This window comes from Sciurus carolinensis, chromosome 2, assembly GCF_902686445.1.
Source record: "Sciurus carolinensis chromosome 2, mSciCar1.2, whole genome shotgun sequence".
In the NCBI taxonomy this organism is placed as follows: domain Eukaryota; kingdom Metazoa; phylum Chordata; class Mammalia; order Rodentia; family Sciuridae; genus Sciurus; species Sciurus carolinensis.
The window spans coordinates 89716071-89733253 of NC_062214.1; the positions used below are offsets into that span (position 1 = coordinate 89716071).

General features: G+C 47.5%; 1 protein-coding gene across 1 annotated transcript; it reads left to right on the plus strand.

The window, feature by feature from the left end:
- Positions 1-15066, plus strand: Cilp (cartilage intermediate layer protein). Its single transcript, XM_047542156.1, has 9 exons — positions 1-148; positions 1683-1852; positions 3726-3818; positions 4688-4957; positions 6771-6950; positions 7349-7663; positions 8879-8987; positions 9651-9808; positions 11989-15066. Exons 2-9 carry the CDS (start codon positions 1792-1794, stop codon positions 14355-14357), a joined length of 3555 nt encoding a protein of 1184 aa, XP_047398112.1. The 5' UTR covers positions 1-148; positions 1683-1791; the 3' UTR covers positions 14358-15066.
- Positions 15067-17183: the final 2117 nt, after the last annotated feature.

The following is a 17183-nucleotide window of genomic DNA, read 5'->3' on the forward strand; positions in this document are numbered from 1 at the left end:
GAGGCTCATGCTCAGATCTGGTTTCGCTGCTGCTTCCCGTGGCTGGCTGCCACAGGCTGAGCCACCAGCTGTGCTATATAAGGCCTGCACTGGACTGCTGGAGAGGCGAAGACTTGGACCCCCGCTAAGGAGTCCTGCTCAGGACACGGTGAGCTTCACTCCTAATTCTCTCACCCATCCCTGTGCCACACTGTCTGGCTTAGCTGCTCCAGCCCTTTCTTGTCCACCCTTTCTCTCTCTCTCTCTCTCTCTCTCTCTCTCTCTCTCTCTCTCTCTCTCTCTCTCTCCTCATTGAACCATCATCTTCCGACAGAGAAGACTCCACTTTCTGCTTTGAAATACTGTCTCTTCCCCTGTTAGCCCTCCCCCGACCTGAGGTCGGGACCCCCCTCCACATGGCCCCACTCTGGGTCTCTGTACCTCTGGGTGCCTTGCTTTTTTCTTGCGGCCAGCCTGTGTGTTGTTCAAGAATTCTGTGGAGCGTGGGTCCAGGGAACCTGAATGTCAGGGCATTTGCTGAGGAAATGGCGGGATGCTGAGAAACCTCCCTGCACTGCCAGATGGGAAATGGTTTTTCCACAAGGTGCCTCCGCCACCTTAGCCACTCAGATTTGCCTGGAACAGACTTGGGCTGAGTGCTATGCAGGCCTGCGGGATGCTCAGCTCCCTGCTCAGATCCCCAGTGCTTTGGATAAGGCCTGCAACAACTGGAGCTGCGACTTCCCTGAGACTGTTCCTTCCCCTAAGAAACAGGTGGGGAGGGGGTTAGCGGTTTTTTTTGGTCTAGATGGTCTGCAATGTGGAATTGGTTTGTCCTTCCCCTGGAACATCCGAGTTCTTCCATCTTTTTCTCAGAAAGGAGGCATCTTCCCTTTCCTACCACACCCTAGGCTCTGGAGATTGAAGGAAACCAATTATGAATCTCCAGGAACTGGTCAGATTCTGGGTTGGCCAGAGTTCTGGGGAGAGAGAGAAAAATGTTTTGCTGAGTGAGAGTCTGGCCCACACACATCCCACAGTTCCTTAAGTTTATTGCCCGGCTTGTTGTCCTCTCCCCACTCCTGTATCCCCTGCCCCATGCATTTACTGGGGAGCCCTGGCTTCTCACAACACACCCCCTCTGCTTTCTCTCAGCTGGCTCCTGGCTGTGGAACTCCCACCCAGGCCCCAAACAAAACAGACCAGAATGTGTTCCAGCTGTAGCGCATGCACATCTGGGAATGTGTTCTCGGAGGTGGCGTGTGAGGTGTCTGCGCCCTTCAGCTGTCTGCTATTGTTGGGGGCACTATGATCAGGGCCAGGCTGCACTGCCTTCATATTTAGCCCGCATTCGAGAGTGTGAACTGCGCCAAAGTGTAGCAAAATGAAAGCCCCCCAAGCCCAGCTCTTGAAAGTGGTTTACTTGTGAGTCACCCAGAAGCTGCTGGAAATGAGTCTTGGTCCCTCTCATTGGCAGGGAACCTCTTTGCTTTTACTCTCCCTGGTGACCCCATCTTGATATGAGACCCTGGGTTGGAACCTGGATCTGCCTCCTTTGAACTCAGATCTCCCAAGCTGCTCAGTTTTGCAACTCGGGGAGAAAACTCTCACAAGACTTTATTCTGGTCACCCTTCCATCCTTGACACATCAAGAAATATTTCACTCAGAAGTGTGGGATCTAACAGGCTTTGTCTCTTTGCAGGTCATTGGATCTGAGAAACTTTCCAGGGAACCACGTTCCTTAAGACAAGTCGACTGTGAAACACCCTCGCCCATCTCCTGCCACTTTCCCACAGGGCCTGGGGAAAAGGATGGTGGGAATCAAGGCCTGGGTGTTCTCCTTCCTGGTCCTGGAAGTCACCTCTGTGTTGGGTACAGGCTAAGTATCTGTTAGCTCCCAAAACCTCCATTTACCATAGTGAAGTCATATCTGGTCTGGGACCCAATTATGCATCTGCCTTAAGACACAGGCTCTAAGATCTGAGGCTATTTGATGGTTGATTCATAATTTGCATCCGTTTCCCTCCGCTTCCCAAATTTGAGATGGTTCCCAAAATTAAATCTCACAAAACAGAAATTTTTAAATGAGAAGGGGGGGTGAAGGAAAAAAGAGAGGAGGGGTATTGTACCCGAGTCCTAAATTTAGCTCTGAGCTTCCCGGCAACCAAAGCAAAAGGAGTCACAGGGGTTCACTGAATTCTTGGAAGCCGGTTTGGGGTTTGATCTGTTTTTAGTTTCATGAAAATTCTTCTGTTGTAAAGCTCAGTTGCATTCAGACCCCACAACCAAATTTCAGAAACTCCAGAACCCATATGGTCTCCTCGCCCTCTTGACCCCATCCACTGGTAACTTTGAATTCTGAAAAAAACAAGGAGAGAGAACTTGCCTGATGGGATTGCTGACTTCCTGAGGCAGCAGAGCTCCCAGCACTACCCTGCATGCTGTTTTCTTCTTTCTCTTCTGATTTCTAACTACATACTCAGATAATGGGGTTGTGGGGGGGACTCAACTCCCTCTTTTAAAGCTGCATACCCTGCAGGCTTTGTGACCACAGATGCAAGAACAAAGGCTGTCTCAGCATAGTGCCAACCCCTGTGTGCACCCGCCTTCTGCCTCGCTCTTCCACCCTGACAGCTGCTGTTTGTGAAGATGATTAACATTCAACCATCTGAAGGGAAATCAGATTAGGTTGATTAAAAGAGCTCCTATCACCCCAGTTAAGCAGTGCAGAGAATTCCAACTTGGCTCCCCGCCTGGGAGTTAATTGCCTTTCAAGGCTTTTGCAGACTTTCTCCTTCCCATTCCAGAACCCCTAACCCAGCCTCACATGGAGAAGGGCTTGGAACTGCCCATGACTTGAGGACCCTGTATTTATCCTCAGGCAGACCCACCAAGCCTAAGGTCAGAAAAATCGAGGCCTGCTGACCCAGTTAAGTCAAATGAATCCTCTATAGGAGGGTGGACCCCCAAAGTCAGACTGCCAAGGGAAGGGGAATGGACATTCATCGTGCCAGGCATTGGGCTAATGGAGTTGCTAACATTCTGCACACGCCGGGTGCCAGGCATTGTTCTAAGTGGATTTTATGAATGAACATTTGTAATCCCCACAATCCCCTAAGGCAGGAACTATTATCATCCTCATTTTATGAGGAGAGAACATGGGGCCAGATAGGTTAAGCAGTTTGTTCAAGGTCACACAGTTAGGAGGTAATGGAGCCTGCAGAGCTCCTGCTCTGTCTTCATACACTTCAGAGACGTTGATGTTTTATGTCATGAAATCCTCATGCCAGAATCACACTGTGAGGTGGGAGTTAATACCTCTATTTTACAGTTGAAAAAGATAAGCCTCAGTTTTGGTGTTGAGATACCAAAGCAGGAGTCCCAGCCCATTGGCTGCTCAGCAGTATCTGATTATCCATTTCTAGAACAAGAGTGAAAAGGGAACTACTATTCATTCATTCATTCAAGTAGGGAGCATGCCCTGCTTGCTGGGTCCCTTTCCATTTCTCATTACCCTGAGTAATGCACCAAACCTTATGATGTAGTGATTATTAATGCATTTCTATTTGATGGGGAAACAGGTGCAGAGGAATAAAGATACACTGAGGTTGCAGAGCGGTAAGTGGTACAGTGCACCATGGCCAGGACTCATGCTGCACCCACCACCATATGCCTTCCCTATGTTTTGAGAGACCCCTAGTTAGTCCTAGACCCTCACTCAGCCTTTTCTCCTTCTGACCCTCAGGGAGGCAGATGATGCTGACTCAATCAGTGAGAAGAGTCCAAACTGGGAAGAGGACCCCCGGCACCTTTTATAAGCCTGCTGAACCCCTGGAGAGTGAGTTGTGGCTGGAGCAGGGAAGGCCTGGAGGACTGGGGTCTTCACTGAGCTTACTAAGTGAATCTCTGAAACCAGGGTGTGATGCTTTGATGTAAACCCACTTTTTTGGGGGCTAGAGATTGAAACCTGAGGCATTTTGCTACTGAGCTATATGCCCAGTTTTAGTTTATTTTTTTTCATTTTTAATTTTGAAACAGAGTCTCACTAAGTTGCTGTGAGTCTCACTAAGTTGCTGAGGCTGACCTTGAATTTGTGGTCCTCCTGCTTTAGCATCCTGATTTGTTAGGATGACAGGCATGTGCCATGACACCTGGCTGTATAAATCTCACTTTTACAAGGCATTTGGCCTATATCTCTGTCCAAAGACATAGTATATAGGATAGCTCAGAATAATGAAGCTATCTGTTATAGTCTAAGAATGCTGCAGAGCTTCCTGGAGCCAGAGCACAGGTAGGAAGGCAGGAGGATGGAGAGATAATGGGAGCTATCTTCCAGCACCCTGAATGTCTTGCTAAGGGGACTTTAGGCCAGAGAGTAGTGTGGTCCAAGCCACACAGAGAAAGCACACCCCGACTGCAGTTTTTAGAAGGGGTAAGATGGGATAGAAGGAGACCTTGAGGTGGACAGACCAGGCAGGAAGTTACTGCCATGGCTCCTTCAGGCTGGTGGAGGACTCTGCGTTGCAGGTACAGGAGGGATGGAGAGATACTGGTGAAATAAGTATGACAGGACCTGAAATGATGTGGCAGGGGGGTGGTAAGTGGGTGAGAGGTCTTGGGGAGGTCCCCGGGGCTTAAGCAGGAAAGGAGAACTGGAGCTCACTTGTGCCTCCAGGGATAGTTCTTCCCAACCCAACTCTGTCTCAGGTCCGGGTGAGTGGACAACATGGTTCAACGTTGACCACCCAGGTGGACAGGGCGACTATGAACGACTGGATGCCATTCGCTTCTACTATGGAGATCGCATGTGTGCCCGCCCCCTGCAGCTAGAGGCTCGGACCACTGACTGGATACCTGCAAGCAGCACTGGCCAGGTGGTCCATGGTAGTCCCCGTGAGGGCTTCTGGTGCCTCAATAGGGAGCAGCGGCCTGGCCAGAACTGTTCTAATTACACCGTACGCTTCCTTTGCCCACCAGGTGAGTCTGAATGACTCCTACCCACTACCTCCCTCCAGTGTTGGCACAGGGAGAGGCCAGGACCTGCCTTGGTTCACAGGAACTCTGAACATCCCATGCACGCACACATACACACACACACACACACTTCAACTCAGAAGTGCCATAAGCTCCCCAATATTGTTCTGTATTCATGGGAGCCCCCCAGTCACCCTATTTTATTGTGCTCAAGTGGCTCACTGGTGAAGAGCATAGGCTCTGGAGTTGGGCTGCTAGGGTTTGAATCCAGAGCCTATTGTGAGAACTGTGTTCCCCAAACAGATTTTCTAATGTCTTCTCACCCTTAGTTTTCTCACATGTAAGACAGGGTAACAGTAAATCTTCATGGGGTTTTGTTTGTTTTGTTTGCTGGGAATTGAACCCAGGGGCACTTAACCACTGAGCCATGTTGGCCTTTTTATTTTTTATATATTTAAATTTTTTTTAGTTGATGGACACAATACCTTTATTTTTTATTTATTTATTTTTATGTGGTGCTGAGGATTGAACCCTGTGCCTCTCACATGCTAGGCAAGTGCTCTGCCACTGAGCCACAACCCCAGCCTCAGTCATTTTAATTTTTTACTTAGAGACAGGGTCTTACTTAGTTGCTTAGAGCATTGCTAAGTTGTTCAGGCTGGCTTAGAACCTGTGGCCATCCTGCCTCAAACTCTCAAGTCTCTGGAATTATAGGCATGTGCCACGGTGCCTGGGCTTCACAGGGGTTTTTGTGAGGATTAAGTGAAATGATGAATGCAGAGGACTGAACCCAGATTCACCTAGTGTTAGTTTCTGTTATTGCTCCTATGTGCCAGATACCATACCATGCTAGCTATGCACATTATTTGAACTTGACAAGTAACGTTAGAAGTCTATCACCTGTCTTGACAGGTCGCATAAGGTGTAGAGAGGTTAGGTAACTCCTCACGATTACACAGCCTATAATGCAGAGCAGGGAGTTGAACCATACCTGTGTTTGCAGAGTCTGGATTCTTTACACTCGCCTACCCCTGCACTGGATAATCCAGATGTTAGTGGTGGTCAGTTGCAGGCCTGCTCACTTTTGTTTTGAGGTTGGTTGGTTTGTTTTGGTGTCTGGGATTGAACCCAGGGGCGCTTAACCACTGAGCCACATCCCCAGCCCTTCTTTATTTTTTATCTTGAGGCAGGCTTTTGCTAAGTTGCTGAGGTTGGCCTTGAACTTGCAATCCTCTTGTCTCAGCCTCTCAAGTCACTTAGGATACAGGTGTGCACCACCACACTCATTGTAGTCCTGCTTGCTTTGGATAGGCACCTTCCCCTTTGGGGATCTGTCAGTCCACATAGTCTGATGCCACACCAAGTAGTGCTGGTGGTCTCCTGGGCAAGGTCTGAGCCCTTAATCTTGCACACAGGTCTTAGACCAGAGGGTAAGGAGGTTGGGGAATAGGGGGCTGGATGTTCGAGTTACTGCAGGCTGGTTGTGTACAGAAAGCACATTACTCTTTCCACACTGGAGAAGGAAGCTGGTGCTACCCTTGAGCAGCATGTTGACCCATCAAGCCCCACTCAGGGTGATCCCAGCCCATATGGTGCCTTTGCACAAATTAGAGACACTTTTTTTCAAAAGATCTTTTTTTCAAAAAGATTTTGAAAAAAATCATTGCAGTAAAAATAAATATCAGTGACATCTACAATGTAAATGGGGACCCTGTCTCTCCTTACTAGGTAGAAGAAACAGCCTCAGGATTTGGTTTCCTGACAGAGTCCCCTTAGGAGGGGAGGGAGGTCAGATGATCTGCCCATCAATTTGCAGGGTCCCTGCGCCAAGGCAAAGAGCGCATCTGGAGCCCTTGGTCACCCTGGAGCAAGTGCTCAGCTGCCTGTGGTCACACTGGGGTCCAGACTCGCACACGCACCTGCTTGGCAGAGACGTTGTCACTATGCGATGAGGCTACTGAAGAGGGCCAGCTCTGTGTGAGCCAGGCCTGTCCAGGTACCACCCTCCTTCCTGGCCCTGGGCGGGGTGTTGTGGGTGAGGTTGAAACAGCATAGAAGGATGGGTTAGAGGGTCAGTCGGAGATAGATTCCTTCATTCACTCATCAAGTATTAACTGAATATCTATTATGCACTCTGATGGGGGATATAGAGAATAATCTGAAACCCAAAACAAAGTTAATAATTATAACTTAGAGGAATCCAGAGAAGCTCCTTTGAGGAGGTGTCTTGGGCTTAGTTTTAAAGGTTGGGTAGGAATTGGTTGTGCAGGCTGAGAAGGAAGGATAACAAAGGCCTAAGGAGGAGGGAGAGCACCTGTGAATCTACAGGCTGGGAAGGGGTGAAGGGGGCCCCAATCCACATGAACCCTGCTGATGTGGCTTCTTGTCCCACAGCCTGTGACCTGACCTGCTCCATGGGCCAGGTGAATGCTGACTGTGATGCCTGCATGTGCCAGGACTTCATGCTTCATGGGGCTGTCTCCCTTCCTGGGGGCGCCCCAGCCTCAGGGGCCACTGTCTACCTGCTGACCAAGACGCCTAAGATGCTGACCCAGACAGACAGGAGCGGGAGGTTCCAAGTCCCTGGTTTGTGCCCTGATGGTAAAAGCATCCTGAAGATCACAAAGACCAAGTTTGCCCCCATCATGCTCACAATACCCAAGAGTAACCTGAAGACAGCCACCATCAATGCAGAGTTCATGAGAGCAGGTAACTCACTTCTCTGAAGCTGGGTGAGTGAGGAGGGGTGACGTGCTAAGACTGGCTTCCCAGCTTACTCAGAGGAAAACCCAAAAGAGCCCATCTGGCTCTCTCTTATTTCTTTATTCTCCTCTCCTAGTACTCCCCGGAAATGGAGTCACTCTACTCTAGCCAAAGTGGCCTCCTGGCAAATACAGACACACTCTTGCCTCAGGGAGTTTACATTTGCTGTGTGAACTCTGTGTAGAGTATTCTTCCCCCAGATATGGGTAGGTTCTCTTCCCTGGTCATAACTAAAATAGTCAATTATAATACAGTCTAAGGTCTGGAGGTCATAGAGAGAAGAGCTTGGGGAGCTCAGATGTGGTGCAGAATGGTAAAAAAAATATTCTGCTGGAGGCAGCAGAACATGAATTATGCTATTCAAAACCACTTGTTCACCAGGCTCAGTGGTGCACATCTGTAATCCCAGTGACTCAGGAGGCTGAGGCAGGAAGATTGAGAGTTCAAAGCCAGCCTCAGCAAAAGCGAGTTGCTAAGCAACTCAGTGAGACTCTGTCTCTAAATAAAATACAAATAGAGCTGGGATGTGGCTCAGTGGTCAAGTGTCCCTGAGTTCAATCCCCAGTACCATTCCCCACCAAAAGAAACCCCAAAACAAAAAATTCACTAGTTCTGTTCCAATTGTATTACTTAGGAATTGCGGCTGGCACTAGGTCCACCTAGATGCCGCTTTAGAGGCCATGGGAGCAAGAACCAGAGCAGTGGTGCATACCTATTATCTCAGTGGCTCAGAAGGCTGAGGCAGGAGAATCGAAAGTTCGAAGCCAGCCTCAGCAACTTAGCGAGGTCCTAAGCAATTTAGCAAGACCCTGTCTCAAAACAAAATATAAAAAAAAGGGCCAGGGATGTGGCTCAGTGGTTAAGTGCCCCTGGTTCAATACCTAAATCCCTGGCACCAAAAAAAAAAAAAAAAAAAAAAACAACCCCACAAAAAAACAAAAAACAAAAAAACAGGCTGAAAAAAAAACAGGGTGGAAGGGTAGACTCAATTCTGGACCAGTTCCCTTAGCTATTCAGACCATTAGAGATCATTAGAGATGGGCCTGAGGTGGGGGTGAAGCCATACAATTTGAACACCATCAGGGACCCTGAGAGAGCAAGACTCTTAGAACCTGTGACAAAGAAAAAAATCCAAACACTGTTTCTCATCTTCTGTCCCAGAGACTCCATACATTGTGATGAACCCAGAGACAAAAGCACGGAGAGCTGGGCAGAGCGTGTCACTGTGCTGTAAGGCCACAGGCAAGCCCAGTCCCGACAAGTATTTCTGGTGTGTATTCTACCAGGTACCCTTCCCAATTTTCTTGTTGGAAACCAGAGATTTCTTGCACTGAGTCTTGGATTAATAATAGTAACCAAAAGAATAAAGTTCTAAGTTAGGTAGCCTGGATATTTATGTTTACAAGTGGGAACCTGCAGGGTTGAGGCTGCCCAGACCATTGGCAAGTCCTCTTGTACCCTCAAAGTTGTGGTCCCCCAGATCATCTCTTATCTCAGGGTCCTGACCAGCATGTGCTCAGGACACAATACAGGTTCCTCAATCCCACTTTCTCCAATACAAGCAAACAATGTCAGAAGCCCCAAGAGCTGTGAGCCCTTTACCCTTCATGAACATTTTATAGTCACTACCTTGCTTGACAATCCCAACAATTCTGTGAGGTCACCTGGAAGCTAAAGCAGGAAGCTACAGCTCAGAGAGATGAGAGATGATTTGTCCAAAGATCACAGCCAGTTAAGTGGCAGGCCTGGGACTTCAAACCAATTCTTTTGATTCCCAGACCAATCAGTGCTCTTAAGGAAAGTCATAGTTGATGTTAATGACTGTAAGGAATCCATTTGCCTTCTGTCTCCCTGAATCCTTGCTCCTAGGACTATCCTTAGGTACACCTGCCCTCCCCTGCCCATTCAGCCTCTACTTCTTCATCCCTTACAGGTACCACAATGACACATTGCTGGATCCCTCCCTCTACAAGCATGAGAGCAAGCTGGTGCTGAAGAATCTGCAGCAGGACCAGGCTGGGGATTACTTTTGTAAGGCACAGAGTGATGCTGGGGCTGCAAAGTCCCAGGTTGCCCAACTGACTGTCATAGGTAAGAGCCTAAATCTGGGTGCTGAATCTGAACAAAGCTCCCTTAGCACCCAGTGAGCATAAGTGGGAAGTAAAAGCTCAGGCTTTTGTGAGCTGTGCAAAGTGTCATGCCTTCTGGGACACAGAAATGGCCCAGACCTGATTCCTGCTGTCACAGAGCCACCATTTGAGGAGGGGTGAAGAAAAGTAAATGAGACAAACAAGTACCGGGAATTGAACCCAGGTACATTTTACCACTGAGCTACATCCCCAATCCTTTTTATTTTGAGATAGGGTCTTGCTAAGTTGCTGAGTCTAGCATTAACTTTCAATCCTCCTGCCTCACCCTCCCGAGTGATTGGATTGCAGGCATGAGGCCGTGGATTCTGACAGTGGGAGACATCATTTCCAGGTAGATGCTTTCATTTGGGGCTTCAGTAATGGTTTTCAGTCTTGGCTGTCCTTTGGCACCACCTATTGAGAGTTTCAGAAATTACTGATGTCTCTGCCTTATCCCTAGAGAATCTGTTTAATTTGGAATGTGGCCTGAGCATGCATGGTTTAAAAGCTGCCCCAGTAATTCTAATTTGCAGCCTATATTTGAATCCCTGGTCTTAAAGAATTGTCAGGGACTGAGTGTGGAGGTGTCCAGATGAAGGGTCTGACATGGGCAAATGTAGAGAAGTAGGGAACTGAGGGGGCTTTATAAGAAAAGGTGATCTGATTATAGTTGGCTTCTAGAAGAGAACTAGAGGGAAAGAGATTCAAAGTCAAAGATCTATCAAAAACCTCACTTGGAAAGTGATGGTAATTGGCCTAAACAAAACAAAACAAGAGGCAGATGAAGAGAGAATTTACTGAAGGAATTCTGGAATATTTCACAGACCCCAAGAAAATTTAGCAACAGACAAGACAGAGACATTGAACCTCAGCAAAGACATGGAGCTCCCCAGCAGTGGTTCCCAGCCTATCTCACCAAAATCCTGTTTGGCACAGTGATTTTTTAGAGTACTGCCTTACTATTCCAAAGTTCAGTTTATAGATAGTAACTGCATATCATTTCCAAATATATATATTCATAGCCTTAACTATAAAATACAAGAGGAATACTTCCTCATCTGGCCTGAGGGTTTTGCTACCCTAAATAGCATTTCATCCGTGTGCAATAACATAAGTTTTACCTTTTTTGGACTTCTGCTGGCCTGTTTCTTTTGTTTTATATAAATGTGGTTTCCCAGAGGTTGATATTAAACACTATTCTAGTCTAGTCTTCATCTGAACTGTTAATTTTAATTAAAATCAAGCGCTAATAACTCTTTTAAAATATAGGAGGAATAAAGAAAAAGTAAATTTAATATAAAACAGTACTATTTCAGTATCTAAATGCTTTGGCACAATGACTTGGGAAGATAAACCAAGAGGTCAGATATTTGCACTGACCTCTCAGAGGTCCAAAAGTCTCAGAGTCACCATGAATGTGATAGCTACAAATGCTGATGGATACAGAGGTGTCATTTTGGTGGTTCACAGTCCTTGGATAATGTTGTAGGGATGTAATTTTCCTGAAATAGGGAACAATTCTTGATGTTATTCCAAACTAAATAAAGTACAGGGGCTGGGGAGATAGCTCAGTCGGTAGAGTGCTTGCCTTGTAAGCACAAGGCCCTGGGTTCGATCCCCAGCACCCAAAAAAAAAAAAAAAAAAAAAAAGTACAATCTCAGATTGATTTATATGGTAGTTGCATTGTTGAAAAATTCACTGTGTTGAGGCCATATAAAAAATACCAGACTATGATCATTTTAAACAGGGTTTCTACCTTGTGAATGTCTCACAGGATATGTGAAAGTCATACAGGACACAGAAATTTTTTTTATGCAGAACAGTGCCAGGCATTACAGGATCTAGAGCATCAGAAGCCACTGCACACTGTATGCCAGTAGGGCCCCCAATTCTGGTGACGACTACAGTGCCCTCGCACATGTTCAAGACCTCTCCATTGAGAAGCACTACTGTAGTGGTTCTCGACAACCAATTCCATATCTCCCAGTATAAAATAGGGTTTGTAATGGCTGTTCCACCTCCCTCAGATCTGTCAGGAATATGGATATGCAAGTCCTTTGGAAACTGCAGAGAGGTGACATTGAGGTAGTATGTGTAGGACATGAACTTATACCTTAACATCTACCCCATTTCCTCTTCAGCACCTGATGAGAGTCCCTGCAACCCAATCCCTGAGAGCTTCCTTATCCGGCTTCCCCATGACTGCTTCCAGAATGCCACCAACTCCTTCTACTATGATGTGGGCCGCTGCCCTATCAAAACCTGTGCAGGACAGCAGGATAATGGGATCAGGTGCCGGGATGCTGTGGAGTACTGCTGTGGCATCTCCAAAACAGAGGAGAGGGAGATTCAGTGTAGTGGATATACACTGCCCACCAAAGTGGCCACAAAGTGCAGCTGCCAGCGGTGTACAGAGACCCGGAGCATTGTTCGGGGACGTGTCAGTGCCGCCGACAACGGGGAGCCCATGCGCTTTGGCCATGTGTACATGGGGAACAGCCGTGTGAGCATGACTGGCTACAAGGGTACTTTCACCCTCCATGTCCCCCAAGACACTGAGAGGCTGGTGCTCACATTTGTGGACAGGCTGCAGAAATTTGTCAACACCACCAAAGTGCTGCCCTTCAACAGGAAGGGGAGTGCTGTGTTCCATGAGATCAAGATGCTTCGTCGGAAAGAGCCCATCACTTTGGAAGCCATGGAGACCAATATTATCCCTCTGGGAGAGATGGTTGGAGAAGACCCTGTGGCAGAACTGGAGATCCCATCCCAGAGTTTCTACAGGCAGAATGGAGAGCCCTACACAGGAAAAGTGAAGGCCAGTGTGACCTTCCTGGATCCCCGGAATATTTCGACAGCCACAGCTACCCAGAGTGACCTGAACTTCATCAATGATGAAGGAGACACCTTCCCTCTTCGGACATATGGCATGTTCTCTGTGGACTTCACAGATGAGGCCACCTCAGAACCACTTAATGCTGGCAAGGTGAAGGTTCACCTTGACTCTACCCAGGTCAAGATGCCAGAGCACGTGCCTGCAATGAAACTCTGGTCACTCAACCCAGACACAGGTCTGTGGGAGGAGGAAGGTGATTTCAAATTTGAAAGCCAAAAGAGGAATAAAAGAGAAGAAAGAACCTTCCTGGTGGGCAACATGGAGATCCGTGAGAGGAGGCTCTTTAACCTGGATGTCCCTGAAAGCAGGAGGTGCTTCATCAAGGTGAGAGCCTATCGGAGCGAGAGGTTCTTGCCCAGTGAACAAATCCAGGGGGTTGTGGTCTCTGTGATCAATCTGGAGCCCAGAACTGGCTTCTCTTCCAACCCTAGGGCCTGGGGTCGCTTTGATAGTGTCATCACAGGCCCCAACGGGGCCTGTGTGCCTGCCTTCTGTGATGACCAGTCCCCTGATGCCTACTCTGCCTATGTCTTGGCAAGCCTGGCAGGGGAGGAACTGGAAGCAGTGGAATCTGCTCCTAAATTCAACCCAAATGCCATTGGTGTCCCTCAGCCCTACCTCAATAAGCTCAAGTACCGTCGGACAGACCATGAGGACCCACGGGTAAAAAAGACAGCTTTCCAGATCAGCATGGCCAAGCCAAGACCCAACTCAGCTGAGGAGAGCAATGGACCCATCTATGCCTTTGAGAACCTGCGGGCATGTGAGGAGGCACCACCTAGTGCAGCCCACTTTCGGTTCTACCAGATTGAGGGGGATCGGTATGATTACAACACAGTGCCCTTCAATGAAGATGACCCTATGAGCTGGACTGAAGACTACCTGGCATGGTGGCCCAAGCCAATGGAGTTTAGAGCATGCTACATCAAGGTAAAGATCGTGGGGCCACTAGAGGTAAATGTGCGATCCCGCAACATGGGGGGCACCCACCGTCGGACAGTGGGGAAGCTGTATGGAATCCGGGATGTGAAGAGTACTAGGGACAGGGACCAGCCCAATGTCTCATCTGCCTGTCTGGAGTTCAAGTGCAGTGGGATGCTCTATGATCAGGACCGTGTCGACCGCACACTGGTGAAGATCATCCCCCAGGGCAGCTGCCATCGAGCCAGCGTAAACTCCATGCTGCATGAGTACCTGGTCAACCACCTACCCCTGGCAGTCAACAATGATACCAGTGAGTACACCATGCTGGCACCACTGGACCCACTGGGACACAACTATGGCATCTATACTGTCACTGACCAGGACCCTCGCGTGGCCAAGGAGATTGCACTTGGTAGGTGCTTTGATGGCACATCAGATGGATCCTCCAGAGTCATGAAGAGCAACGTGGGAGTGGCCCTCACCTTTAACTGTGCAGAGAGGCAGGTGGGCCGTCAGAGTGCTTTCCAGTACCTCCAAAGCACCCCGGCTCGGTCCCCTGCTGCAGGCACTGTGCAAGGAAGGGTACCCTCGAGGAGGCAACAGCGGGCAAGTAGGGGAGGCCAGCGCCGGCGTGCAAGGGTGGCCCCTCTGAGATTTCCTGGAGTTGCTCAACAGCCTCTGAGCAACTAAGTTTTGTGGTTCTTCATACTTTTCTCCCCACACCTCACGTGACAGCCATTGTGAGACTGATGCACAAACTGTCACTTGGTTAATTTAAACACATCTGTTTTGGTGCAATTTGCTTGTTTGTTTCTTCATGCCTTAACTTACTGTCTTTGTCCCATGACACTGATTGGCACATAACCCCCAAGATGACAAAATAAAGCCTCTGTGTGCTATTTTTAAAACGAAAAGAAATACAAGAAATTGGCCACTGGTAAAACCCTGCAGCTTTGCCTGTTCTTCATCGAGTGCCATGAATGCAGATGTACTTCCTTTTCTTTTAGCATGGTTTCGCCCACCTCTGCAATAACGATAATCTGATGCTGAAGATCTAATAACCTATCTAAAGCATATTTCTTGGCCCTGCTCTGTGAGATGTAAGCAAGGCCTCCATCACAATTCATACATATAAGAGGTGGTGAAATAAAGAAATAAACTACAATGTTTTTACTTGAAATGTAAAGAAATTATTTATTACTTTGCTGAATTTGGAACTCTAGAGCACATTCAAAGTTAGGCTACTGAAATAGAGTAGTCACAGTTCCTCTACCAATGCTAAACAGAATATTTCCTTGTATCCTCAGTTATACTAGGTTGCTAATTGTGTGTCCCCCTTTATGTTTGCTTTTGTTCTTGCCCATGGCAGATGTCAATAAATGCACATTATGAACTTTGATTATGAGGCCACTGTCCTGTCTTTTAACCATTACAGTGAGCCAGCTACTCAGAGAAGCACAGGGCCTCCAGAAAGCAGTTACAAGGCCCTGTGAGGCCCTGTGTTCCTAAGTTAAGGGCTGGGCAACAAGACATACACTCCTGCACTCAAGTTTGTTCTCATGGGTCATATTTTCCATTTGCAGAGAAGAAAAGAGATTCCTGGAGTTGTGAGCATGTTCTGGGCTCCTGAGCAAGACTAAAAATATGTCCCAGTTTTTGTCTTTCTTTCCAATATTGTGGTGCTTATCCAAGAGCTTGGCCCAGGGTCTGGCAAGCTGGCCAAGTGGTCCTTCAGCTCCCCACCAGGTCCCTTGCCTTCTCCAGCTGGGGGTGGCTGACTTCACTTCCCAAGTGTTGGGCACTTTCTGTGTCTGTCTTTTTTTTTTTTTCCCCCTCCAAACTCTTATAAAGACATCCGCTTTTCCAGAAAAAAGTTCTTGGCTGTGTGTAGCCACCCCTGTCCCTGGAGTAAAACAACTGGTCCAAATGGACAGGGTTTTGTTTTTGGAGAAGATGTTCAGTTTAAAATAGTAAATCAGAGGCCAGTGACTGGTGCCAGAGCAATCTTGTAGGCATCAACGGTCAGGGTGGTGGGGAGTGGGGTGGGGTAAGGTGCACTCACTTTCCTCTCCCAACCTCACCAGAACTGACTGACAAAAAAGAGGCCAAAAGGATTAAGGAGAGGAGAGGGCATTCAATGACTCATGGCCAAACCAGTGTAGTTCCTTCTGGCCACCTCTGGCCTATGCCAGAATTGTACTTTTAAATCAACATCTGCCCGGTCCCTGGGAGCTGAGTTTGTAATCAATTAGAAATTCTATGGTTCTTGTGATCACTGAGAAAGTGAGCATAGGCATGGCTGAGGCCTAGTGGTATGTATTTATCTATTTATCTTTCTATCTATCTATCAATCTATCTGTCTATCTAGATACAGGGTCTCACTATATAGCTCAGGCTGGTCTCCAACTCCTGGAGTCAAGCAATCCTCCAGCCTCAGCCTCTCAAGTAGCTGGAATGACAGCTACATGGTAGTGTGTGCCACCAGGTCCAGCTTCCTCATGGTCTTTTTTTTTTATTTTTATTTTTTTTTAGTTGTATATGGATACAATGCCTTTGCTGTTTAAAAAAATTTGAATTAATTTTTTATTTGTTCTAATTTGTACATGACAAGTAGAATGCATTTATACATTTTAATAGATCATACATAAATGGAGTGAAATCTCTCATTTTTCTAATTATACATACTGTAGGATCACATCAGTCATGCAGTTTTATTTTTATTTGGTGCTGAGGATCAAACCCAGGACCTCACACATGCTAGGAAAGCGCTCTACCACTAAACTACAATCCTTGCCCCCTTGTGGTCTTTTGATTGCAATTTGACCCTTTTCCAGACTTCACTTCAGTCCTCCTGCTTCCAGGGAGAAGCTCTCACTGACAGCTTGCAGTGGGGTGGGTATTGACTGCCAAGGCGAAAGGGTCAGTGTTCAGCTATCTTCAGCATAGACTAGGAGTCAGAGGACATGCTGCCTCAACCTGACCACCAGTTCTTTCCAACTCTTAGAGAGGAGGTTCTGGGGAAGGTGGGCTGACTGAGCTCCCACCCCATGCCCTTCCCTTGCTGTTCTCAGTTGAAGGCTCAAATATATGGACCCAGCAGGCAGCAGATAGTACCTGAATTTTTTCTTCATTCACCAAAAATATGTCCAATGCCTGCTGGATGCCAGGCCATGTGTTCAAGCGGACAGGTCTTTTTTTTTTTTTTTTTTTATGAAATAATACAAAATATCCTACAAGTGGTGGCACCAGACTTGGATGGGGTGGTGATTTGGGGAGGCTTCCTAAAGGATGTGACATCTAATTTGACATCTGAATGATAGCTAGGAGCTGGCTTGCAGATGGTGCATCTGTCAGAAACAAGGGACACAAGCAGATACAACTTGTGCAAAACCAGGGATAGAGGCTGGGAGGGGCTGGCAGGCAGAAGCTTATCTTTCAGACAAGGAAACACTGTTGAGTTGAGCTCAAAACACCTAATTCCTTAACATTTGTCTTACTTCCAAAGCCAGATGTGCT